At 41.2% G+C, this 27,858-nt stretch overlaps 2 protein-coding genes across 3 annotated transcripts in view; both read right to left on the bottom strand.

Moving 5' to 3' along the window:
• evlb (Enah/Vasp-like b) overlaps positions 1 to 10,864 on the bottom strand; it is a 55,295-nt gene extending 44,431 nt beyond the window's left edge. The window contains exon 1 of the mRNA XM_080883612.1: positions 10,456 to 10,864. Within this exon, the coding sequence (XP_080739738.1) occupies positions 10,456 to 10,460 (5 nt within the window). The 5' untranslated portion in view covers positions 10,461 to 10,864. The remainder of the gene's footprint in view (positions 1 to 10,455) is intronic.
• A 3,544-nt stretch (positions 10,865 to 14,408) lies between these two features.
• LOC308396784 (uncharacterized protein) lies at positions 14,409 to 25,084 on the bottom strand. 2 transcript variants are annotated; one of them, XM_080882352.1, is made up of 7 exons: positions 24,184 to 25,084; positions 19,004 to 19,198; positions 18,310 to 18,439; positions 17,453 to 17,554; positions 16,982 to 17,013; positions 16,856 to 16,882; positions 14,409 to 16,558 (listed from the first exon to the last, which is right to left on the bottom strand). In XM_080882352.1, the coding sequence occupies exons 1-7, from the start codon at positions 24,341 to 24,343 to the stop codon at positions 16,284 to 16,286; spliced, it is 921 nt and encodes a 306-aa protein (XP_080738478.1). In that variant the 5' UTR covers positions 24,344 to 25,084; the 3' UTR covers positions 14,409 to 16,283. The 2 variants fall into 2 exon arrangements, with proteins under 2 accessions (XP_080738478.1, XP_080738479.1); XM_080882353.1 differs by having other exon boundaries at positions 16,373 to 16,547.
• Positions 25,085 to 27,858: the final 2,774 nt, after the last annotated feature.

The following is a 27,858-nucleotide window of genomic DNA, read 5'->3' as shown; positions in this document are numbered from 1 at the left end:
TTTGAAGCCTTTGTAAGGAGGAGGCTGGGGTGTATTAATGGGTCATGAAATTAACTGACTTTTACGTGTTAGTTTCTCCTTTCAAACCAAAAGTCAATCTTTTTAATCATGACTATTACACAAACCCATAAAACTGTTTTTACTGTTTTTAATTTTAGCCCTTTATTTCTAACCCAAGCTTACCCCTAAGTCTTTCTCATGCAGAAACTGAATGGAGGAGTTGAATATGTACACGAACCTCTTAACTTTCAATAGATCCCTATATGGAATAATGCACCACAGTACTGGGCCCAGAAATTGTAAGTAAAGTAAGTAAGTAAAATTTATTTATATAGCACATTTCACAGATAAAAATCACAAAGTGCTTTACAGTAAGATCAGACATACAAGTTAAAATTAATTAAATTAGTTAAAAGCCCGTTTGTATAAAAATGTCTTCAGCTGCTTTTTAAAGGAGTCAGTAGAGTCTAGACAGCGTAAAGACAACGGCAGAGAGTTCCACAGCCTAGGTGCCAGTGCCTGAAAAGCCCGATCCCCACGTGTTTTAAATCTAGTACATGGGACCACCAGTAGCCTCTGACCTGAAGACCTAAGTGCTCGGGATGAAGCATGAGGTTTCAGCAGGTCAGAGATATACTGGGGAGCTTCACCATGCAGAGCTCTAAAAGTTACAACTAAAATTTTAAAATGAACCCTAAAATTTACAGGCAACCAATGAAGAGAAGCCAAAACTGGAGTAATGTGTGACCTCTTGTTTATACCAGTTAAAAGTCTTGCCGCTGCATTCTGTACAGACTGAAGGCGATCCAGAGCTGATTTGTTAAGACACGTAAAAAGAAAATTGTGTTTCTGTTTAAAGCTGTTAGAAGCTAAAATAAAAGTGGATTTGTGTTTTTTCATTTAAATTCACTTTTTACACAATTTCCTCAAGTGCATCTGCTTTTCATTGTCGTGTGCATTATACCAGCAATAATTCCCAAAAACTCATTAAAACAAGAGAAAAGCCCATCGTGGGTTTTTTCTTTTCAACACAATGGCAGCATTATTTTCTGAAAGCAACTCCCAGTAGCTGAATATGAGACTAACTCACTACAGTGGCTAGTGTCAAATCAATAAAGGACATTATATTGCAATTGAGTCGCAGCACACCATCTGCACCATCATTTTTATCTTACAATCTTACTGTGACTCACTGAGAGCACAGGCAGAGGAAGAGACTGAAGCAAACAGACACTCTCTTGTTTGCAATAAAGCATTCGTGTGAATCTTTTTCTTTTCTTTGAAATGGCAGCAGTAGATGGCTGAATAGTGACTCCAGTTGAAGTCATTCATTGTTTTCTTTTCTTTATAAAGCAATCATATTCTGCTTATCAAAAATACAGGAGGAGGTTGGGTTAAAAAAAAACAATTTGGTGGAGAGCAAAGAGGAGGAGACAGACGGAGAGAGGGAGCGAGAGAGTCAAATGCCTGGGTGAAAGGGAGGGAGGGAGAGCCAGGATAGCAAGGGTGAAAGGACAACCAGTCAGCACTTACACTGTACAGTCTTGTCATACACCCCCCACCAAACCCCACCGTCATCCTGTTAGGTGGGTGAATGAGTGAGTGAGTGTGTGAGCAAGTGAGTGAGACAGCGAACAATAGAGTGCGATAAAGCGAGGTTTAAGTCCTGGCAACCTGATTTTTAGCATCCAGCAGGAGGTTTGGCCTTCAGTGTAACACATAGCATGACTGTGTGCGTGTGTGTGTGAGCATGCATGTGTGTGGCACAGCGAGAGAGGGGGAGGGAGGGAGGGAGAGAGTGTAATTGAGCTTTGTGGTAAAACCGATGACCTAAAGTAAAGCAATGCTGGAGAAAGAACAAAAGGATAAAGAACATACTTTGTTCCACTGTAGATGATCAGTAACCCAAGTGGAATGATAATGATGAAGTATAAACATGTTTCAAATCAAACTCTGCAATATGTTTGTTATTAAACTATTCAAGCTTAATAATATCTTTGCTGTGGCACTCCAACTTGCGGTCAGTTGAAATTATGCTATATCCTGTTTCCTGTTTTACTTTGTTGGTGCTTGAAACACGTCTGCAACATTATCGTGTCCACCTGGCAAAATGACTCACTGGGCATAATTCAAAAAAGCGGAAACCTTTGTATTCAGCTCACAGGTTACACTTTAGATCAGGACATCAACAGAAATAAAATAAAAAGAGAGAGAAACCATGAAATCTCATTAGACCTTTACAAATGGGTTTTTAAAGCATAGATCAATAAAAAAGATTAGAGTACTCACAGACTGTATGTAAGAGATATCCAACTATTAGGGCGGTTCGATATAATACTCCTTGTAGCATAAGATGGCGCATTGTCTTGCATGAAGATGGTTGTGTTGCAGAAGGCACAGTTCTGTTCATTCTACCATGGAAGAAAGTGGTCAGTCAGAAACTCCACATACTTTGCAGAGGTCACTGTCACACCTTCAGGGACCCTAAAGGGGCCGACCAGCTCTCTCCCCGTGATTCCAGCTCAAAACATGACTCCACCACCTCCTTGCTGACGTTGCAGCCCTGTTGAGACATGGTGGCTGTCCACCAACCATCCACCACTGCATTTATCTGGACCATCCAGGGTTGCAATGCACTCATCAGCGAACAGGACTGTTTGAAAATTAGTCTTCTTGTAGTTCTGGGCTTGTGAGCATTGGTTAGGGGTGGCCAAATATAAGGTTTATGCACAACTGCAAGTCTCTGGAGAATCCTACACCTTGAGGTTCGCAGGGCTCCAGAGGCACCAGCAGCTTCCAATATCTGTTTGCTGCTTTGTAATGGCCTTTTAGCAGCTGCTCTCTTAATCTGATGTATTTGTCTGGCAGAAACCTTCCTCATTGTGCCTTTACCTGCACGAACCCATGTGTGCTCTGACTCAGCCACAAATCTCCTACATTATGGTGATCACGCTTAAGTTTTCGTGAAATGTCTAAGGTTTTCATTACGTGTCCAATGCACTCAACTATTTCACGCTTTTCAGGAACGGAGAGATCATTTTTCCTTCCTATATTGCTTGAAAATGGTGGTCTGCTTAATAATGTGGAACATCCTTCTTTAGTAGTTTTTCCTTTAATTGGCAAACTAATGATCACAGGTGTCCGAGATAGATTTCAATCATCCAAAGAGCCCTGAGACACAATTCCATCCATGGGTTTAATTGAAAAACAACTTATTTAATCTTTATGACACTTAAACACAATTTGCATAATAATTTGGAGCGCGGTGTAAATGTAAATAAAATTTAAATGAATGATGCAATGTGACTTTGAATGCAAATTTAAAGTATTTTTATATTTTATTCTCATATCATTTACAGTGTGCATGTTTTTTCCCCATCCAGTCACATTATATTCTGTAAAATCCAATCTAATTTCTTGCTTCCGTCATCCCATCAGCACCCACCTGTGTGCAGTCACGCTATTCGACCCGCAGCAAGGTGGAGAAAGAAAAGGGATTAAACGAGTGTGAGCGGTGTGACAGAGACGACGTTAAACGGCTCTTTGACGTTTCCTGTGCTCTCAGTCGATTTCATCCTCTCAGGCCCGGGGATTGAATCTTTTTTTTTAGCTGCAAACAAATACTCACACGTGCACCAGCAGCGTGAGCACGACGTCTGACTCATATGAGCTGCACATTTTAATTCTAATTACACCGCACACCAATGGGAGATGGCAGAGGAGACACGGAGGGCGGGCGGGGAGTGATTTCCCTCTCATTCACAAAGATCCCACTCTTAAACACACACGCCCGTCTGTGCAGATCAGCCTTCCCACTCTGCCTCTTGACGCCTCCGTGTGCATCATTGTGACTCATAAACAGCACTACTGTCACCTAAAATGAAAATGTTATTATTCACACTCAGACACATGACCACACACCTGACTCTGGAGGCATCGTAATGTGCAACATCATTCTCCATTTTGAGCTGTGCGTGTCATACTGCATTTAGACAAATGGGGTTATTACAGCAGCATTCAGCACAGACATCATTACACAACCTGTTAGCACCAGCATCTCCAACATATGAAGATATACAAGCCACTAAGAGTTCATCCATTTACCCTAACCAAGGAGACAAACAAAGCACAACAGCAGCTGAGCTGTGACTAAATGGTGCACTGATAGCAAGCAATAAAAGCATCGTTGCTTGCAGCTTTTAGTAGGAAGTTAACTCTTAATTTACATGCTACAAAATTACATTGCCTTTGTTAGTTTAAAATAACTGATGCCTGAATTGTGGTCTGTGGCCTTTTTCCAGTCCTTAAAGTAAAACATTCTTGTATTGCAGAGAGGTGGGTGACACAAAGAACAGAACAAAACTAAATGTGTGTCCCATAGTTTGCATACCAAGACTTACACCAACATTAAACCAAAGCTACAATCTTTTCCTGTGCCATGCACTATGAATCATTAAAAAGTGGATCATGTTGCATACAAACATTTCACAGTGAAAAGAAAGTACAAGACACATCCCCCTCAGCCTCCTAGTACAGGGACCTATGGTGTAAATTTGAAAATCCGAGGTGATTTTCAGAAACATTGACCTTTAACTTTGACCTTGAGCTCAAGGTCACTGAGATTCGAAATTGTCAAAGATTTTCAGTCGATGCTCCCATGCTGTGAATTCCAAAATCCTACGTCGCTTCGTTCTCGAGTTATCACATTCACAAACTTGAGTGTCCACACCGCCTGCCCACCCTGCTGCGTAACAGCAATACCCCATCAGCCTTTTACAGCTCTGCAGATTTGCATCCAAGGATTGCGTAATCCTTAAAATGCTATAATATTAAGTATTAAACTTTATATTTGTATTGGAAAAAAATCAATCCACTGACACAATCCAAAAGCAGTTGGTTATATGATTTTTCCCAACAAGCTTTAGGTTTTGCAATGACTTGTGCAAAAACAATGCAGGATTGAATTCAATTCCGTTTTATTTTTATAGCAACAATTCACAATAAAAGTTACATCAAGACTAAAAGTATGTATGTATGTAGGCTCCAAATAAGACCAACGCACAACCATGCACAATGCAGTGTGGAGCTGGAAAACCTTGAGTCCTCACATGGATCTCCTCCACCACAGATCAAAAACTGCTCAGCAGTGCCTCAAGGAACACAGTAAAGAACTGAACATATTGAGTTGGTCTCCAAACTCCAATCTGCTTAATTCCATTCAATTCAACTCAATTTTATTTGCACAGCGCCAAATCACAACAACAGTCACCTCAGGGGGCTTTATATTGCAAGGTAGACCCTACAATTGTAATGCATCCAATAGCACACAGAGTCCAAAAGATCCATTGCTAATGTCTCAGTGCCACTATATTTAAATTTATATATATGATCATGGTTTTTAGACATTATTTTTAGCCATTTTCAGCCATGAACTGCAGCCTTGAACTTTTGTCGACATTACCCGACAGAGGTGCGCATGAGAAGGCCAGTACAGACTTGGACAGTCATCAAAGCTGACAAGACCCTAGTACAAAGCCCACGTGATGCTCCAGTGTGAGAACAGCACAGGTAACAAGGGAATTCACAACCAGCAGTTTGCACATCGCGTGTTCTGCCTCCAGCACGCAGCTAAACCAAACTGAGCATTTCAGGCAGTGAGGGTGCAAATGATGGGAACTGTCTGCTGCTGTATGCTACCTCTGGACAAACTGATTCTTCTGATGTTCTGCTGAGCTCATGCATGAAGAAGACTTAACTTTCTGCTGTTTGGAGTTCAGCACAGCAGCAGCAGTCCTTTCTGCTCATGAGTTTGATGTGAGCTGTGCAACTGAACCAAATGACATCATTTCCAAATATGAGGGAAACTGGTTGATAATTATCTATGACTGCTCCAAAGAGTGACCCCTCACATACGCACTGCTTCCTGACCCATGGCTCATATGAAAATATTATTTAAGCAGCTTTAACTAATCAGCGCTTTGTCTTTAATGATTCACACAAGATTATTTTTAAGGGAGCACATGTGTGTTCCTACCGAAGTGTGGGAACATAAGATGACTAAACTTGCAACATGTCTGGAACAAAAGGTGAAAATGCCACAGTTTTAACACTGGACCAACAACAAATGTGTCATCAAGAACGCACACCTGTAACAGCTTCAAAGCACACAGCTGTGAGATCTGGGAGCAATGGACCGAGGGGGAAATTTGACCTCCACTGGTGTGTATCACTCCCTGGAACAGCGGGGCATAAACCATGACATTTCCATGATTTATTTTAGCTCAGACACTCGCAGCACCGACTGTGGGTGTAGAATGGAAATGTGCTTTGTTTTCTCCCAAAAGTAGCCTCTCATACGGTACATTTGCATTACCTTGACATAGAGAGATAAACTCAGTATAACCCTGTTTGTCCTTGTCATGCATCAATTCAGCTCACTATTAATGCTAGTATTCATATGGGTCACACGCATACCACCAACTGATCCTGTCAATACACATCAGGCCACGAATCAGATTAATAGGGTCTACACTTCACTTTCAGACCATAATGAAAAACCATCCACTCAAATGGAGGCAGTGGTGATGACGACAGGCTGCAATGGGCAGGCTCAGGTCACAGGCTAGACCGCACATCAACTGTATGTGCTCTTTAACATGTAGTTAACGGGCACACAAAGCTTACTGGAGACCTTTTTAAAAGGTAATAATAGCTCTGAGTAATGTGTAGTAACATGAAGTGAAGCAAAACAAAAACAGGTCCTTAAAGCTTCTCAGTTACTGAGGCTCGAATGATTAAGACTAGAAAAATAACGGTGATCAGTATAGTCAAATGACCTATTATTGGACTTTTCTTGCTATTCATTACAGTATCTCTAAGGCGCCAGCAGAGGGCTTCACATACCTTATCTTTGAAGGAATAACACTGAAAATCCTAAACTATTCATAGCATTCAGCTGCAGAAAACAAAGCGAAGCAGCAAATCATGCTAAAAAAAAAACTGAGCAACTCAGTCAAGCGTAGTCCCGTTTTAAAGGTTCACAATACGAGTGTTCAGAAAGGAAAGGAAGTGATTTAATACAAGAAAAAACAGGTTGCTGCATTTGTGAAGGACAGCAAATTAATCAAAAAGATGGATGGGAGGGTGAAGAAGAAAAAAGAAGAGAAATAACCGACTTCCAGAAGGGGAAACAAGCCAGGAATCAACCCTTTAGCCCACAATTCCAGAAAACAAGTGCCAAGCAAGGCTTTACTGTCTCCTCCAGAGATCAGCACCTTCCCCCTTTCTGCAGTTGGAGATAACTAAAACTAGTGTGGCTAATCATAACAAATGAAGAGCAAATACAGTGGTACAAGCATTGGATTCCTTCATTAATCTCTTGTGTTTATAGCCAGGGTTCTCGATGTGCAGGCCGAATTGTGCCAATAGAGCACAGAGGGAGACCAGGGGACCTTTGCCATTTGGTTGTATCTCTTGTGTTCTCACCATCATGCCTTACAGCCAGTGTCGAGAAATCTCACCATTAAAAATGACAGTTACCAACAAAAATGTTCTAAACATAACTACTACAACCACTATTAAAATATGCCTGATGTGTGCATGTGCCAGTTCCTTAAAACCTGGCTTAAAAAATAGGCGGATGCAGGGACTATAATACGAATTCTCCAAAATACTGCAGTTTGCCTCATTATAGAAAAATACTGGATGAAAAACTGCAGCCCACAGGAGCTCACTGAGATCAATGCTCATTAGATCACAGCACAAAACAACTGTGGGTGTCCTACTGACATTCGCAGCACAGCAGCACAGAGAAGACACAAACGCGAGCGACTCGGACGCTCGGACCAAAGGACCTCTCGGTCATGATGAGCAGAAACAACATGCCCGCTCCATCGCGCTTGCAGATTTAAAGCCAGGCAGTCATTTAAGGAGAAAGATAAATGAAGTCCACACAGTGATCAGGCGAGACGCAGGAACCACAGCAAACTCTGCTGAAGCAGAGGCTTGTGAACCATAGTCTGTGTTGCCACCTACAGAGCACCTCCACAAAGCACACAATCTGTCCTCCTAAATCACAGCTGTATGTTTAACTGGCTGTTTAAGTGACAGCAGTGTGTTACACATAGTTTGGACTCGTGCTGGTAAAGTTTGGATAATGTGATCACAGTGTGCACAGCTTTTTTTTGTGTGAAAAACGACAAAAAAGTAAGTTTGCCTAGTGTACAATGCAAACTTTCACAGGAAGCGGTTGATACGTATGTGTTAACAAAATAAAAGCTGTTTTATTATCACCACAGAACAGGAATAATTTATTTACAGCCTCACATTGACCTTGGATCACATGCACACACAGACACACACAGTAATACCTTTATCAGGACACTACACTGAGTTACATTTTCTGAGTTACTGACAGCTACTACTGCTTAACACTAATCCTACCCCCTAAACCTGGGTTTAAGTGTGCCAGGTTTGCTATTCCTTATTTCTGCCATATATACACTGGTGCCCAGACTCTGGAACTCTCTCCCTTTGAGCTTGAGATCTGTGGACTCGGTGGTCTCTTTTAAAAATTGTTGACTTTTTTGTCGACTTATGTTGACTCTCCATATTACTGTGAAGCACTTTGGTGTCCCTTTGGATTTTTAAATGTGCTATATAAATAAAATTGTATTGTATTGTATTGTAAAAAACAGCTAAAAACTTATCTTTTTAAACTTGCTTTTGGTTCATTTTTGTTTTTATGTTTTACCTTCTGTGAAGCACTTTGTGATTTTTATCTTGAAAGGTTCTATACAAATAAATTTTACTTACTTTCAACGGTGGATGTTCACATGACACAAGCACGCAGTTTCAAAAAGGAAGGTCAGAGTATGTGCAAGTGTTTCCTGAGCCAAAATCTCAGGTTTCAGAGCACCCCAAAAGCCTAAAAGCAGACATTGAGTCCCCATCCACACGTTCCACCTTCTGTTTGTGATGGGGAGCTAATCAGAGGAAAGCTGGTTCAAAGCAGGGATGTTATACTCATTTTACATCATAGGACACATGATGTTGGAGTCCTTCTGTTCCCCATTCCTTATATTTGACATTCCTGGCTTAAAGGGAGGTTGCCCTAAATGCTCCCTGTAACTCTCATGAAATGGACTGAGGGGCCTCACTATAGTGAAATAAGTATGAATTATTTTAAACCGGAATCAAGAAAAGACAGACTAGTAGAGCCCAAGAATATGAATGTTGAGCTGTCGAGCAACAACAGGACCCCTTTATTGATTTATACTATGGGGAGGTTTGCAGGGAATAGGTAGTGCTGGCATCCCTCTACATATCAGTTATTTTTCATCCTCTGATTGTCTCACAAGACATTCCCTGAAAAAGGCGCTTGCTGTGCTGGAATTAGAGCCTGGGACTAACTACGAGGAACACATGAGTGTATAATTTGGGAGTAGGTCTGGAAGTTGAGGCATCCCAGAGCTCGTATTTCGCTTCACAACGAAATACCCCATATATATTCATGCAGTGTAACCTCTGGACGCCTTGCATTTATCAAAGCACACAGGATCAAAAACCAACAACGAGCCACATTTTTTGTGTCCCTAGCAGGGAGGCAGATTGTCACACACCATGAGTAACACCACACTAGCACGCACACTCCGTCACCCACTCTACTTTCTAAGCCAACAGCAATTAGACTCAGCTGATTTTTCCTCCTGTTCATGGTGAACCTGTGCCAAACGCTGCTGCTTCTGCTGCCTCACCCACTACTGTGAAGCGGCAGCCTCGCAGCTGATTGGAGGGAGGCTGTGACGACAAACCCGGGCCTGCCAGTAACGTTTTACCTGATAGGCACTCACACTGGTCTAGTCAACCCAGCGCCCTCATCTCCGAGCCGCGTCTGGATCGCTGTATCGAATGCTCACAGCTGATTGGTTCCCGTGCGGAGAGGTGTGTGCGAGCGTGCACGCTGCGCAGGTTTAACCTTTTTTTCAGGTGATGTTTAAAAACTGCAATCGCAGCAAGTGTTGTTAATTAAGTGCACCGTAACGCCACACTACTGCACGTGTAGTCTGGTTCCCATGACAAGACCTTTTTTTCCGCCTGTGCAGAGTACCTCCACGTGAAACATCACCGAGCGAACTGGAGTCGGCTATTTTTTTTTTAAATTCTTATTATTTTAAATCAAAGGCTGACCTCAGTGTGCTTCTCTTAAAGGTTCATATTCTGTCGGCCAACAGGTGACCTACCGGTCAATAAAAGCGCGTGCTGCCGTGAATCCCGGGCTGTGATACACCTACTGTGGCCTCTAAATTCAGCTGCATCCCATAAATTGTCCAGATTCCCTGTGAATCAGCCCCACATCCCCTTAATGTCCCTAAAAAAAGGAAACCCACCACCACAACCAGTGCAGAAGTCTGCGCTTTTATGTGCAGGGAAAGACCAACGCATGCTTCTCCTTACCTCATCGTCCTTCTGAATGAAATCAGTGATGCTCCCTGTGAGCTCAGTCCTTCGTCCTCAAGTTCGGCTCTAATAGAAACGATCCAGGTCCAGCAATAGCAGCAGATCTGTATGGTTTTGATAGGAAGAAGAAAACAACTGCGAAGCCTGCAGCGGGCTGGACGTGCAGATGCTGAGGGTGGAAAAGGCGAGAGGGTGTGGAAAAATGCTACACGGATGCTCACAGTTTTCGGGTCTGTCTTTAAAAAAATAATATTAATAGACAATAATAATAATTAAAAAAAGATCCTCCTCCGTTGTGTTTCAGGCGGCTGCTGGTTCGGTCGGAGCCACTTCAGAGGGCAGCACGCCGCTTTCCTAAAGACGAGAAGCCGGGCGGAGTGGCTGACAGCGGCTTTTGAGGTGCCATCTTTTCCTGCCTCCAACCACTGGGAGGCTGGATGGATGGAGAGGCAAAGAGAAGGGGGTACAGGGAGAGAGTGAGAGAGAGCAGGCTGCTGGAATATTCAAGTGTGGCTGGTTTTGCTGCACGGCAGCGCCCTCATCCCGGCGAGGTTGCAACTGTGCAGCTGATGAGGGCAGGTAGGTAAACTAAACTCCCTGTGTTTTTCTGAGCACATAAAGTTGGACCACATGAATTATGCGCAATCCTTTTAGAGAAAAATATATTATCAGAGTCGTTTTATTACGCAGTAGACCTGGAAATAGTTTTTACAGTGATTGGAGAGAAACCCACGACTACCACAAATACTTTAAGCCTTTAAGACCCTGGAGAAATAGGCTAGTATTATATTACTGTATGATGTCGATGACTGTGTGTGTGTGTGTGTGTGTGTGTGTGTGTGTGTGTGTGTGTGTGTGTGTGTGTGTGTGTGTGTGTGTGTGTGTGTGTGTGTGTGTGTGTGTGTGTGCATCTTATTTCAAATTTGTATTTTCTTTCATTGGCTGATGGGACCAACTCATATCATCACTGCATGTAGAAAAATGGCACTGTAACATCTGTAACATCTGTCTCCTCACGTGGAGGACAGACAGACTCGATCAAAGCTCCAGAACTGTGGCTCTGCTTTTCAGGAAAATGGGATCGTTGGGTTGTATGGTGCGATTTATGTTCACACTGGTATGCTGTTGATTGTACATGAAAGTCAGGTCTGATCTGGGGTTTTTTGTTTTTTCATAAATCTAATGGGTCTGATGAAAGCTAGTATGAGACAAAACCACTGCCAATTTCTATAATGAATAAAATTCACGTTTTATCATATATGTAAAATCTAGGTGTCCAGAAATAACAGTTAAATGTACTTTATCAAACTGTAACTAAAACTATCACCACTTGGGGGCGCTGTTTCACTGAAGGTGTGCTAAAACCAGTGACTGTGCGGGTTTTTTCTGGGGGGGTTGTTTGTTTGTTTGTTTTTTGTTTTTTTTACTTTATTTTAAGTCCTACCAACTTCCTGCAGAGGCTTTGGATACTTGCCGTTTTTGTTATTTAGTTTTTTAAATGACTGAATAAAGGTCACATTGACTCCTTACACCATCTTGTGGTACAAATTGGTATTACATGAAAAATACAGACGTTTTAGCTTCAACTGAATCTTGGATCTCTTCAACACAACGCGTGCAATATTTTGGACAACTGCTTGACATAAAGTCACTGCAGCCTTTTTCTTCACATTCTCTTGGTAACCTTAATTAATATTGGAAGGCTCTATAGGAGGGAGCAAATAGCTTTGATTGGTCCGACCGTCCACAACAGTCCCAGTTTCTTATGTGGCCCTCTGAGAAATTTTTCACCTCTGCTCTAAACCATTTTTAAGCACGTGAATTTTTGTGCCCTGAAATGAATTAAAAATAAAAACTACATCCTAGAAAAATTAAACAATCTGAAACTTTTTGGGGGAACTTAAAAGTTAATATAAAAGAGGAAAAAGCTGAAAAAATATTTTATTATAAAACTTTTCAGCACAGAAAAAATGAGGAGCCTTTGGGGTCATGTGTGTATGTTATGACTGGAACGCCCTGGAACAGCCATTCTATATTTTAAAATCTTGTCAATAACAAATACCCCCACACTGAATTTTAAAAAAGGTGTGTGTGTGGGGGGGGGGGGGGTGCTGTAAGCAGCATAAATTGAACTAAAACATTTTAAAGAATCAAAATAAAACTTGACAAATGTTTCCATCATAAAATCCCAATCAAGCCTTTAGTAGTTCTCCTTTTCAACAGCAGAGGTCCTATTAACTCCCAAAGAGCACGTGGAGGATGCACTTTGAGGTCACAAATTTCCTGCACAGCTTTTTCTGTGTTAAATCTTTTTTGGGTGCAGATTTTTCTGTTGAAACACTGAAACTATGTGTGTCAGATGCTGCACACATTCTAAATGTGTTGTAACTTACGATGTTAGAATATGTGATATTTTAAACATTTGAGGCAGTGTCCCAGGCCCCAGAACATGAAGGAGGTCCAGCTAGCATGCTGGGAAATATATTACTTATACATCCTTTCCTTGCTCTCTGTCATTTGTGGATAATGTGTGCAAACCTGTTGATGTCAGCTAATGCAAGAGCTAGGCTTTTTTTGGCAAGTGTTTTATGATCAAAAGAGAAAAGACTTCCATGTCTTTGGATTCAGGCAGTGACTTTGAAAAGCGCAAGCCCCAAATGAAGTTCTGATGGGTGAGTACCAAGGTTATTATAGTCAGCTAAAATATTAATATAAGATATTAAAAATACTTTTGTTGACTAAAATTAAAAATATATATATTGTTAAAAGATACTCGCAGCCCCTCATTATCCTGTAGATAGATCACTTTTTATATCCCAGGTGATTATTAAAGAAGTTGACCTCTGACCTTAAGCTCAAGGTCACCAGCATTCGACCTCCTCAGTTTTTGTCTTTGCTTGTTTTCGTCTTGTTTTTTGTTGTTGTTGTTGTTGTTTTTAATTAACTTGCTCGACGAGGTTTCGATGCATGAGACTTTTCTTCTCTACATCACTGTGAGTTAGCTGATTTCAAAAAGTTCAGTGTTTTAACACCTATAACACCTGTACTGATTTTCCTAAATTGTGCCTCTAACATATGCCCTCCATTCAATATAAATATATATAAAAAAAGACTAAAACTGACACAGAAATGAGTAAAAACTAAACTAAAACTAAACATTTTCAAACCAAAAAACTAACCTACAAAAAGCAACTGACTTTTGAAACTCTGGAATTAATTGAAACTAAACTGAATTACAAAAAATAAATGGTGAGTAGCCACAGGATAGCACCTGCCACAGCTGCAATCTAATGCTTCCAGTACAGACATGTACATTTTGCTTTTGATTTAACCATCAGTCTAGTTATCATTTGGAAGTGAGTGCCATCGAGGGAGGGTGTCCTATCACAGTCATTTATAAATCTTCAGTTCATCCATAAACATAGTCTGACAAAATGCAAAATATTTATGGCCAAAAATCACCTTTTTCTTCCATTTCAAGTCTAACACATTTGATTTCTAAATACTAAAAGAAAAATGTGCTCACTCTCTGTATCGAAGGCCACAAATGCCAAATGAATTAATTAAATACATCATTAAATAATTAATTAAATGTGTCATTAATACATTAAAACTGGAAGTAACTGATTTAATATATAAGTTACTTCAAATTAAAATTCAGTTTATTTATTTAAATACACAAGAAATGTATTTACTTATTTATTTCCAATTTTAACTGATTAATGACACACTTTTTTTTATTTTTTTTTAATGGTACCTCTGAATGACCTGAATGACCTCTGATCTTGCTAACACCACGGGGGGGGGGGGGGGGGCAGCATTTCAGCAGAAAGCTTTAGTTTGACTGATCTTGAGGTTAGACTGAAACATTTTGGTTTGTCACTTACTCTAAAAGTTCAATGTGATAAAATTCAAATTCAAATTCAAATTCAAATTTTATTTGTCACGTACACAGTCATACACAGTACGATATGTAGTGAAATGCTTGGACAACTGCTCGTGACCTAAAGAAAACAAAAAAGGAAAAGGCTATGAATAAGAAAGGAAATAAATATGAAAAATTAAAAAGGGTAAATTTAACTAGGAAGGAATAAAATATAAATTAAGGTTAAAAATGAAATAACTGTACAACACAAATTAGAATGAAGGGTAAATTTAACTGGGAAGAATAAGATAAAGATAAATATATAAATTAAAGTTGAAAATAAAATAACTGTACAACAAAATACACAATACACAGTATAGAACTATATAAGAATGTATGAAGAAATCTAAATATAAATAAATATATACACAATAACAGCAGCTGTACAAGTATTAACCGGAAATGAAGAATATAGTGACCAGTGTTGTGCAAAACCAAAGTCCAGAAAGTCCAGTGTGTGTGTAAGAACCATATGTGTGGGTCAGTACTGTGTGGTGGTGTGATTGAGAGACCGTATCGCCTGTGGGAAGAAGCTCCTCCTCAGTCTCTCTGTGTTGGTCTTCAGGGAGCGGAATCGCTTTCCTGACCTCAACAGAGAGAACAGTCTGGAAAGCGATGTCATGGGAAGTCATGGGAACATTGCAGACGAATCACAGGACACCTGAACAATTGTGACGCACCTGCTCATAGACACATTCACTGCACACCTAGACTTTTCAAGGCTTTGCCAAAGGAAAGTGCGTGTGAGTTAAAGAGCCTGTAACCTTCCGGCTCTCTATTACAAAGTCTATTTGCTGTCCAGTTACACAGCTTTGGGCCAGTGTGAGTAATAGCTGAAGTTAACAGGCCAGCTAATGTTTGGCTGTGTGTGCTTACTCCATGAGGCTCCTCATCCTCAGCTTTCTTCTGAGAAAGGAAAATTCCAAGATCTTTCACAGTTCATATGCTTGGAACAATCAAATCTGCGAAAGCTAATACTGGAGCGTTCAGAGTTCCAGTATTGCAGGCTGTGGAAACTGTAGAACCAGAAACTGTTGCTCTTGTAATTCTCTTAAATCTCCACTTGAATGCTAAAAAAAAGGTCACAGTACGTGATTTTCAACAATTTACTGCTCATCAAAGTGTTCAGCAGCCATTAGTTCTTTTTAGCTACCTCATAAAAGCCTGTTGCTGTCATCATATTAAAGTGGCCCCATGTTTGTTGCTATGAGCAGCTGATAGCTGGAGCACAGCTGTAAACCACCTCTTTCTTTTATTATGGTACCAGCCACCACCACATGCACACACTCACACACATTAAACTGAACCACAACAAGTGTTTTCACAGTGTTTGTTTTTATTGTTTCTCCTGATTTAAAATGAGACTTTCTGGGTACACACTGTAAATAATCTAAGGTGGGATCTAAGGTGGGACATCAGCTACGAAACCGAAAACATCACATCAAACAGACTCGCTGGCACACATTGAGTTACAACAACAACAACAACAAAAAAAAAACCAGCCTCTCTCTTAAATCGCACACTCGGTGCCCACGCACTCGGCAACTTCTCACGCAGCGTGATGGAGACAAACATTAGCGGTGAACACAGGCCTTCGGTGAAGTGCTGTGCAGGTACCAGCGTGTGACAAATTGAGCTATTGCTATGCTGTGCGGTGTGGCTACGAATGCATCAAAGCTTTCACTCTATCCTCAGAAATAAGTCCCAATTGCTGAATTGCAACAAAACCTGTATTTGTAGGTTTCAAGTGGTTCGTTGAGGCTTTCACATATTTGTTTTGGGGTTTTAGTACGCTCAGTAGCAGGGATGGAAAAAATAAATTGTCCACACTTTTCCCTATTTGTGCATTAAAAGTGAAGCAGAAGAGTGCAGCTCTTGTCCTCTGTGGTCCACCTGCGTGTCAGTAACAAATCTGAAAGTACTGGCTGGGTGATTTGATGGGGCTCTTGTAGCTCGACGTGTCATGCGGTGCGCTCTGGCCGCTTGAGGTCTTCTGGAAGTTTAAGGTGAAGGATGGGGTTGCTTTCCTCGCCTCTGGCTTGCCGCCCCTCTTCGCCTGAGGGCGATTAGGAGTGGGCGCGGGCCCGCTGTGGGCGGGCACCGCAGAAGCGGACTTGGCAGCTTCAGAAGACCCAGTCTTTCTTGTGAGGGGGCTCAGATAGATCTGCATAGTCACTAAGTGAAGCGGTGAAGTGAGGTGAGGACGGAGAGAGAAGGAGGTAAGAGTGGAGGAGTGACAGGAAAGGAGAGCGATGAAGAGAGCGTGAAGGGCGGATTGTGGGTGTGGATGGGATGAAAGAAAGACAAAAAATAAGGGTGGAAGGGGCGAGGGAAGGCACACAAGTCATGGTGAGATGTGGAAATATGAAAAGATGACAATAAAACAGGAGCTCAAGCACGATTCGCTTCATTATAAATGTAAACAGTGGCCGTTTTGCGTTACTGGAGGTGTCAGACAGGGAAGAAGCCTACCTTTGCAGTGTGTCACACGCCTGGTTCCTGCAGCAAAGCAACACACATGCAATTCAGAGTTAAACAACGCCGGGTTTCTTTAACAGTCCTGTTCTGAATGCTGCCGGCGGGAACCAGTCAACTTACCTACATTCACTGCATCCTCTCTGGGTTTGCCGCTGTTATGTTGACGGAGAGAGAAAATGATACAGAGATGCCAGAGGACACGAGTGGGAGAGAGAAACAAAGAGATGCAGGGACAGAAAGAGAGAGTTAGCAGATCCGAAGGGAGATTTCATCCGACTATAAAAGGCTGAAATCTTGACACATCAGTTTCCGGTTGAGTAGGCCTAATTAAAGGTTTCCTGTGCTCGTGCCCCGCGTTTGCTCTTGAAACAGGATGTCTGGGGCGGAAATAAGTTTGATTTAAATTTAGAAACAAAATCGGCCGTAAGTCACCTCGAAATCAGCAGAGATCCACACATGATCTGGTTTGTGAGAAGTGTGTACGTGGGCAAAGAAATCTGAAACACTGTTACACAACTGTGCTGTAAATTTGACAGACGCCTAAGTTTGTTGTTTGTGTGTAAATTTAGAAATTCAATAACAGCTTCTCACCTGTCCTGAACTTTCTTGCTGCTCGAGGCTGCAGAGGCGGGTCGTGTTCTAGCGGTCTTACACGGGCTGTCTTTCACGCTACCAGGTGGGCTCTTCACACCGCTGGAAAGACGAAAAGAGCGAGTGGGGTCAGAAAAAAAGAAGAAGAAATGGACAGCACAGAAGAGAAAGAGGAAAGAGCCAGAAGGTAAGGAGAGATTAATTAGAAAGGTGAAATAAGAGTGGAAAGAAATGAACCCGCTTTAATAAAGATGAGCGCGATGATGAGGGTGATTCTCCGTCTTGCTTTTTCCTCATACTGAGCGGCCGGTTTTAAGTGAATGGAGATTTACCACTCTCAGTGCAATTATATCAGAGTAGCCCAGATGTAGCACCAGCACATTAAGGTGCCACAGACATAGCTTATCATGCTCTCTAACTAATGCTATCTAATAGCAGTATCATTTGAAATGTAATTGAGAGGAAGAGATGTGCAGAAAATGGAGCGGCGCTTTATTGCTTTGAAAAAGAAGAGGTTGGTGTTGGGGATCGTTACGGAGCATCCGTGTGCAGTTTCTTAGATACCGGAGGCTGTCTTTCTGATTGCCTTTGCATGTTAAATAATGAGAAGCGAAGCTCGCTAATGAAGACTGAAGCTGCTTGATTAGCACACGCTCGTATACGTTAGACTTCTCTTCTGGGTGAGGTGGGGTGAGAAGGTCTGCTGTGTGAGATCATTCCACAGTGAGCAGTAAAGAAATTTAATGCCTCGTTTAACGGCAGACATTTAAGTCGGCTTGGAAAATACACAACGTGATCTCCTGCACATATTCAAAAAGTGAAAATAATCTCCAGCTCCCTCCCAGAGGACAGGGTACCTTCGGGGTGGTGTTGGGCTGTAGTTCCTGGTTGTGGTGCTGGAGGGCAGCGTGGTGCTCTTCTTCAGAGAAGCTGTGCTGGGGGTCACCATGGGGGCTCTGGAGGGCAGAGCCAGAGACACTGGCCTGGCTGTGGGAGCAAACACACACACGCATATTCTGTGAACTGTGTTTGTTGTGAATGCTCTTTTTGTTGCCTGCACAAAGTCCCTTTTGAGAAAAAGCCATGACTGGATTTTTATTAGCATTTCTGTCGTTAAACACTGAGCACATAACTGGGTTTGCACGACTCTGGGATTAAGCAAAACAAAAATGATTTGATTCAGCTTCTCAAACACGATACTTTACTCTGCTTTGTGAGATTTATCTCTAAAATTTGAGCACACATGCTTGGATTTGATAAACTGTGATATTCAATTTACTCTGTGACTACATATAGACCTAATCAACAAAACAAAACCCGTCTCTTTAAAACATCTTTTATTTTCTCCATTATGCACATTTTTAATAATATAGTCCCATTCTAGCAAATGCACCTGAGGAAGAATGACTGAATCAAGCACATCATGTACAATCTATAAAAAAGTCGATGTCTTCTCGTGTACAGCAGGCTGAGGGATTAAAGCACTTTATGTATCGACACACCTGAAATCCTTCCACTGGCTTGTAGATATGACAGTAGATCTTTGCTCACCTTTGGCCCCCGGTGCTCTCCTGCCAGCAGCAGCAGAAGCAGCTGCTTGGTGCTCCTCAGAAATGTTGAGTCTCTTCAGGACGTCAGCCAGAGCCATCTTCAGAAGCTGGATTTCATCTTCTTGCATCTGCATTCTCTGCTCGAGATATGTCAGCCGATCGGCCACATCCAGGCCGCTGGCCGAGCTGCGGTCGTCTGCGGATATGAGGACAGATAGCATGACATGTTTTGCATTATCATTAGAAAAAAATGCTTCCTTTAAACAACTGCCTGCCTGAAATAGATGCAAGCAGCTGACTTGACATCAAGATCTATAGAAGGTGTAATCAGAGAGAGGGGCAAGCTCTTTAGCGTTCCCTTTTTCATGGCTGCACTGTAGAAATCTAATGAGGTCATCACACAGCTGGACATAGATCATCCCCGCAGACACCATGCAGCAGCGTGTAAACAATGGCGTCAAAGCACACATCCAAAACACCTCTGCCACCATCATTTCTCTTCAAGTGATTTCTGCTTCATCTTTAACTGCAGGCAATCTGTAATCCAACACGGTCACAATGGGTCAAAGGTGGCTACCATGGGAGATGCTGGAAGCTGAGGAGCAGTCAGGGTGCTTCTGCAGGCCAGCAGGGCCTTCCTCCACCCCTCCAGACTTCTTCCTCCTCTTCCTCTCCTCTCGCGAGCATACTTTTTCAGTGCTTGTTCCTCCTCTTGCTCCTATCAGACGGGCCTGCTCTCCCTCCATCTAATTTTGATCCGCTGGCGTTGACGTCCACTAAGATTTCATCTCTTTTGCTCCACTTATGTCGCACACAGACACACACACACAAGATCAGCCTTTCTGGTATTTTAGCCGCCTTTTGTTTTTTTTAGAGCATCCAAATGGTATTACAGCATCTGCAGCAGGAGATGAGGGTCTTGGTGTTTAGATCCTCTCACGTTTCCTTGGTGGTCGCCGGGTACAATCTGTGATGTGCAGTTGTGTATGACAGAGCTTAAAGCCCTTTACTCAGGATGAGAGTGTATGAAGGTGGGGGCGGGGCTGATAATGCTTAAAAACTCTGCAGTCGTCCAATCCAGCCTAAATTGTGTGTACGTGTAAGTGTACTTGCATGTGTGTCTCTGTGTGTATATGTGTGTGTGCGTGTGTGCAGACTACAATGTTAATCCCACAGCCTGAGCCTCTTTGACCCCGCCCCCACACGTAAGCCCCCTGTCACTAACAGCGCTGGAGACACAGAGAGGAAGCAGCAGAGATAAACCTGAGACACTGCTTGTTCTTGTGCCGTGAAGCTGTAAACATCTTGCACATCCACAGAGTTACAGTTTACAGTGGATGTCACTCTGAGTAACGGGGAGGATGAGGCAGAGACAAATAAAAACTAATGCATCTTTGTGGTTGCACAGGATTTAAGAAGAAAAAAACCCAGTAAAACAGGAGTCGGCTGAGCGGCATCATTTCCCAGTCGTGCTCAGCCAGAATATACAAGAAGGATCAGGGATGAGTTGCATAATCTGCTTCCTTAAGTCAACAAAAACTCTGATTCCCAACCAGGGGTGCTTTTACCCGAGGGGGTACTTATCCAGTTTGCCAGGGGCTGTGAGGATAAATCGTGAAGAAGCTCAACTAATTTGATTAAGTAAGCATTTTGGTTTGATTAAAAAGTACATCAGCATAATGAGTTAGCTGTCCAAACCATAATACCACTGTTGCATGAAAACGTGTTAGCCTCAGTAGATTTATTTTGTAACAATTGTTGCACCTTGTACTTTATTGTGATAAAAGAGTGGAGACAAGAAAGCTGAGCGATAGCTCAGCTAAGGGGAAAAGACACACAGTAAAGCACAGCCGCGGCTTTAAACTTACAGCATATGGGTTGCTTGCTAGATCCGTTTAGCTGAACAGGCTCTCGGGTTTAATTAATTAAACTGAATATACTAATAATGGTAATAGGTAAGAGTAATAGATACAGATATAAATATAAATAGTAATAGAAAAGTAACAAAAAATGGTTAAGTGACTAAAAGTGCAAAAAATGCATAAATATCTGGAATTTTAACCGAACTACAGTATAAAATAGCTAAAGGTGAGTCAAGAAAAGCTTAAAAAGGCTAAAAGTATAAAATAGCTAAAGAGTAGCTAAGAATAGCTAAAAAAAAAAAAGGGGGGGGGGTTAAAAGTATAAAATTACTAAAGAATATCTTAAAAGTGGGCAAGAGTATAACAAACAGTAGTTAAGAATACCTCAAACGGACAAAAGGCAGAAAAACTAAAGTAATGCTACAACGTTTTAAAAAGTTAGCGTTAAGAACTGGTGGATAAAAAGGTAACAAGTAACACATAAACAAATAGCTTAGGGCTAATGTAAAAGCTGCCATTTGTATATAAAATATGGATAATAACCACTGTGATCTCTCCTACTTTTTTCTTGATGACTCAAGTTAGAATTTTTGACCATAATCTTAATCTTTTAAAACCACGTGTGAAGAACCAAAAGGGAATGTAAACAGTAACCCAAGAACACTGATATCATTGTGACTTGTCAGTCACGAGCAGCGGAGTTCAAGACAAGCAAGGCAACATTGCTCAGCTTATGAAATATAAAAATAAACTTAAATTAAAGTATAATGATCTCTCTCCTTTAGTCTCAGACTGAGTTGTCATGAGGCTTCATATAGAAACACAGCTAGGATTAGCAAGTAAATGAGCTTCAGTGATTTAGCATCGTACCAGATGAGTTCCCTCTTGCCAACCACCCACGGTCAACATGTGTGATGTAGAAAAGATTGAGTTTGAAAAAGCTGTTAATAACTCATTCAGTGCACTCAAGAAAAGTGCTGACAATGATGGAGAGAGGACAGCAGCTGTGACCATGTCCAATCGAATAAAACAGCCAAGTTAAGCAGGTGCACCTCACAGCACTTTCAGATTAGCATTTATGAGAATATCTCAGTCTACCATGTTTAATCAGCTGTTTTGCCAACACTTCACACTGATTTTTCATTTGAATCCCTCCCTGTTGACAGTTAACAATTAACCAGCACACTGCTCAAGCCTTTTAATTCAGCTGATTTTTCTTCATTATTTTATTTTTAAATTCTTTCTGAAAACTGTTTTTCTGAGCTCATGAACAATTGATTTTCTTTCATAGATATGTGGCACTCACAGGACAGCAATTTATAGAATATATGATGCTGAGCATAAAGTTTTAAAATGAGCCCAGTCTTAAATACAGCAGTAATATTACACTATTTCATACTGATGGGGGATTTTACTTTGAATATTTTACAATTTTCCAGATTCAGTAAGAGGACTAAATGTAACAATCCCTGATAATGCATTTAAATGAATACACTCATACCAAACGATGAATCAGATGGAAATAATAATAATAACAATAATAATAATAATAATCTCAACTGCATTGACCACTATTATATAATATGCAGTTTAAACTCCAATCACGTGGACAGGTTTGGAACTTACACTGTTGTTTGAATGCTTTCAATGTTTTCAGAATGTAGCGTCTGTGAAGTGCATAAAGTGCACGTTCAAACTATTTTTAACTCTCACTTGTTGCCGTAGTTCCTTTGAGAATCGAGTCTAAGCGCTGACCTGTCCAGGATGACGATTTTCAGTGTAATTATTCAGGCAGTAATCCGCCTCTCATGGAGAGTTGTGATTTTTGTGTAGGCATGTGATCTTCTGTTTCTCCTCCTGTCCTGACCATGACATCATCCTCGTGCTACCTCCACGCAGCCCATATGGGACTGAGATTAGAATAGCACATAATCCCAGTGCTGTAAAATGGAATTAGCAGCCCAGAGCTCAGTCTCTGCACTAACTCGGCCCTACAAAGAACAGGCAGGCACCCTCAGCGCTGCTCAGGCAAATGTAAACACACATGCAGCCCCGTGCATTAAGTATATCTGCTGTTTCTCAAACACAGTCACACGCACGCACTGCCAAGTTATCGCAGTGAAGGCTTCCAAACTTCACAAACTTATATACATTTAAGCAAAATGCAAATACGTTGAGCTATAACTGCAGCACGGAGAGCCAATGGAGCGTTTTAATCTCGGTTTGCAGCTGGCGCCTCTTGAATGGAGGAACGGCAACCGTCTGCTCGTATCAGCAGTCAGCAGCCTGACACACACACAGGCCACGTGTGCGCACGCAGTCCTTCACATGTTAGTCCACTGATGCTAATATCCCAGCAGGGACAGGGCATTTCCCCAAATCTTCTCAGATAAGACACATCCCACAACACCCACAGCTTGACTATGACTATGTCACATGTGAGAAGTAAGAGAGATGTTTAGGATTAGTGTTTGGCTTTTTCTTGTTTGACAACCAATAGGGTCCAGCAACAGCAATCTAGCAGCCTGGGAAGATCTTTTTTTATTGGTTTTGTTGTTGTTTTTTAGCCAGTGTATTTATGAGAATGTGAAAGAAACAGAACAAAAACAAAACGTGTCATTAAAAGCAATCGTAACAACAATAATTTATGCCTGAAAAGAGAGCGATCAGGTTCTTAAAAGGTTCTGTCAGACACACCTGTTGAGTCACATTCTTCTTCAAACAAAGTTTCCAGCTCAGATTTGTTTTCATTTTGTTTTCTGGACACAAATAACAAACTGATTTGAATAAATCTGTCATATTGGAAATCATGCATGCACGAGTTCTCTTTCTCTTCATTGTAAGATTTATTCATACGCCACACAGACCCTTTACCTTAGAACCACCTGCAAAATTCTGTGCAATGCAAAACAACAGTTGTGCATCAGCTCTGCTTTTTTGGTCAGTTTTTTTTTTACGTCAAAAAGCTAACTGTTCTTTTATCTTTAATGTTGGTTTAGCTTTGAGGTTTTAAGGAGTAAAATGTTAAAATGCCAAACTTGTCTCAGAGGAGATTTCACAGCTGTAACTAATAAAGTGGCCTGTGTAGTGAGAACTGTGTGTATTGCATTACGTGTTGCATCCAACACACACTCTGCCACTGTATATGAGGAATGCACAGCAATAATAGTGAAAATAGCTGTGTAATTGTTCTTTCACATACCAGCTCATTTACTTTGGGCTTAGCGTCCTCCTCCATGCATCTGTGTGCAAGCAGATGTCAGACCAAAACTACATGGAAGTGATGTACGTGAGAGAACGAGCTGCTGTGGCCGTATACCTGTCATGAAGTCAGTGTCTGGTGCCAGCAGGGAGTCGCTGTGGTAGCTCTCCTTCAATGAGGGCCTCCTCAGGAGGCCGTGGGCTGTCTCCTCCATGCCTAGACCGTGATCCAGCAGCTCCTCCATGTGACTGTCTCCCTCCGCTGTGCCTTCTGCCATAGCCCAGACAAAGTGTGCAAGCAGGATCCCACCTTACTCTTACTTACTCTCCAAAGCTTTGCTGCTGAGCTAATTCACCTTTCCTAACAAACCAGTGGACACCACCTAATGCTTTCCCTCCCTCCCTCTCGCCTGCTGTCCTGTAAGAAATAAGTGGAGCGTGCTGGCAGAGGGTGATGTCACTCATAGGACAGATTAAGGAGCCGGTAAGCCATCTGAAGCTCAAGAGAGGACAAGGCTGTGACAGTAGGAGTCTCTCTCTCTCTCTCTCTCTCTGTAGACAGGAGCCAAGGAGGCCTCAGTTAGGGAGAACACTTTGATGCTAAATAAACCTTCTTGGAAGATAAATAGCTCAACTCCTGTCTGCAAACATCCACCTACTGCTCTAAGGAGGAGGAGAAGATGAGTAACAATTACTGACCTGTATGCAGAGGATAAACACTGCCAACAAAAAAAGAAAGAAAAGAAAACAAACAGCAGGGTGGAACCATGCAATTTGCTGTTGCATGCAAAGTTGCAGAGACGCACACAATTGCACTCCCCAAAACAGCTTACATCAGGATACCATCCGGAGTGGCCGGCTCTGGTGTACTGTAAGGATGATGAGATTCAGAGATTAGGCAGCAGAACTTGATTAATTACAGTCATCAGGAGGACAATAAGCCGGACGTGGTAATTAGACCAACAGAGAAAGAAAGAAGAGCAGATGAAAAGCTAGTTAGGCAATTGTGTCAGGGTCTCCCCCGGTGTAAGCTGGCTTTTTGTCTATTTTGCATTTGCTGGATTGATTCTTTCTCTAGCAGATGCTTCCATTTGCTGATCTGTCAAAGCAGCTTTCTGGCTTCATACATAAAGGACAACCTTGAGTCTGCAGAATGTTTTATTTTTAATATTTGGTTATCTAATGTCTTAAGTTAATTCTTAATGCCATTTTTTGTGCCCTATGCTTACTGCTGTTGAAATAATTGAAATGAAAATCATGAAACAGTTTGACTGTGATCAAGCATAAATGGGGAATGCAGTATGTGAATGTTAATACATGGAAAACTATTTTGCTTCTTGCCCATCAGACTTGCTGCCATGGCGAGGTGCATCTCTGGTGGATCGATGCTGTTGTAGCCGAACTATATACTTACATAGAAAATCAAAAAATATTTGTTTTTCTCTACATATTCTATCACATCACATTATTGTCTTATTTTTACCCATGTATTATGTGATTCACCAGTATTTTAATATTGTACCTGCTTGATTAATCATTAAGCACATAATGTTTTGTACTTCAGTACAGTATTCGAGAGGCTAGTTTTAGTATAAATGTATTAAACAAAGAAATATAGAGGACAACAGGCTGTGACTTCATGTTTCTGTGTATGAATTAACTTGTGCTTCAATTATCAGAACTCTGAGACTGTTATGAAGGATGGGAGCTTTCTAATGATGACAAAACCATTACAGAAAACAAAGGGGAAAAGTAAATAAAACATAAGAGACAAAGAAACTCACATTTGAAGTATTATTCAAAAGTTTAAATAAGGTTTGGTGTTACTTTTGGTTATAATTACTATTATCAATTAAATGGATTTCTATAGTTTATCTGTATATATAACCTATAAATATATTTCGGTATGTGACATACCCATGCATGTTTTTTATCTGAATATTGTAAATTCATTTCAATATTCATTTCAATTGACCAGTGATCACCTGCTACATTATCAGTAGGGTTCTGGTGAAGATTTACATGCCTGACTTCTTTGTAATAATGTTACAATTTCCCCAACCGGTGGCAGCAGATGGCCCCGCCCCTCCCTGAGCCTGGTTCTGCTGGAGGTTTCTTCCTGTTAAAAGGGGGTTTTTCCTTCCCACTGTCACCAAAGTGCTTGCTCATAGGGGGTCATATGATTGTTGGGTTTTTCTCTGTATGTATTATTGTAGGGTCTACCTTACAATATAAAGCGCCTTGAGGCGACTGTTGTTGTCATTTGGTGCTGTATAAATAAAATGAATTGAAATTAATTATATAATAGTATGGAAAAATGCAAAAGGTGGCCTTTAAAAGATGGATACGTTTGATAAATAGTGCATCCTGTAAAAAAAAATGTTTCATTACTTAAAATGTTGTAAGCTAATTTTTGATTTGGAAAAGACAGACGGCAACATTTCCTTTTAACCCTTGTGTGGTGTTCGTATTTTTGTTACTCAGCCAGTGTTCATGGGTCTGGTGGACCCGCTAGAGTTTTGGCTTTCCAAATTAACACTATCAAACAATTTTATGTTAAATTACTCAACAGATGTTTACTTCATCCCAATTACAAGACATATGAACAGCAAACATGGTTAATTTTTTCCCTTTACCTTTGTTAGATCACATTTATGAATTAATGTGCTTCTCGTTTTTCTTTTATATAAAATGTTATAAATAAATCAGTTATAATCAAGTGGAGTGAGTGGAAAGACACAACACATTTACACGTGAAAAAATAATTAATTGTTTAATTTTTCTTTTGAAAAAAACTGAACACGGGTCTCACAGACCCGAACACCATACAAGGGTTAAACTTGGAACTGGCCTATCTGACTGCGGATGTGTTTTAGAAATAAAAATAATAAGATTAGCCTACAAGAATTTTTTTTGTTTTACATTCTTTTGTTTTGTTATTTTTGCATGAAGAAATAAAAACAATGAATTGACCCTGATCCCTCACATTTTTCTTTGTTTAAGATGAAGGCATCACAATTTCAATACACTGACATCAGTGCCATTTATTCCACCCTAAACTGCTTTCCGCTGCTATCTTATTCACAAGAGGTCACCATTTATTCCACCCACAGTGAGTTTTTAATATACTCTCTCAGCTCCATTACCACGCAGCCACTAGTCTTTAAGCAGGCTGGTGCACTTGAGAGGCCTCTCAGGTCAAAGTGTGCTGCTAGTTATGTTATTATGACACACTAATCGTCCTGTGGTCTGGCTGCTGTTATCCCCGCGTAACAGACACTAAGGCCCTGCAGTGTGGTGTGTGTGTGTGTGTGCTGAACGCTCCTAATGCCCTGAGGCCTGAACAGGGATGAAGGGCAAAGGCAGATAATGACTTTGCTGACAGAGGACATGAAGGGAGGGAAATCGGAGACGTGGAAAACGGGCAGGGGAAGGTTGAAACCTTTCGCCTGTTGTTTTCAAACTAACAGATGACCACGTACTGTCTAATCAGTGCCCTTATTAATACTTAAATGTAGAGGTCAGAGTAGGATTCGACCCTGTCTGACCTGAACACTGGTGTCACACCACTGACCTCCTGTGGACACTGTTCATCACTACGGCTCATTGGTGGAGGAATTTTGATCAACTCGGTATTGATCGCATACAGTGAACTAATCTCTAACGTCCTCTAAGGTTTGCACACAGGCAAAATTATACAACCTTGAAGAGAAACACATAATCCTGTAATGGTAGGAATCTAACCCAAATAAACTTTCAAGATGACCTCTACACCTGTCAGGTGACCGCAATT

The sequence above is a fragment of the Rhamphochromis sp. 'chilingali' genome (assembly GCF_963969265.1).
Source record: "Rhamphochromis sp. 'chilingali' genome assembly, chromosome: 5".
Taxonomy (NCBI): domain Eukaryota; kingdom Metazoa; phylum Chordata; class Actinopteri; order Cichliformes; family Cichlidae; genus Rhamphochromis; species Rhamphochromis sp. 'chilingali'.
This window is presented reverse-complemented; position numbering and strand designations above follow the sequence as displayed.

What these genes read in the sequence shown, in the direction of transcription:
- LOC308396784 (XM_080882352.1), bottom strand. Translation starts at nt 24,343, where the DNA reads ATGGCAGAAGGCACAGCGGAGGGAGACAGTCACATGGAGGAGCTGCTG. An exon ending in GAGAGCACCGGGGGCCAAAG is followed by an intron (nt 18,440 to 19,003) that starts GTGAGCAAAGAT and finishes TTGCTCCCACAG; the next exon opens with CCAGGCCAGTGTCTCTGGCT. An exon ending in AGAGGATGCAGTGAATGTAG is followed by an intron (nt 16,883 to 16,981) that starts GTAAGTTGACTG and finishes GCTTTGCTGCAG; the next exon opens with GAACCAGGCGTGTGACACAC.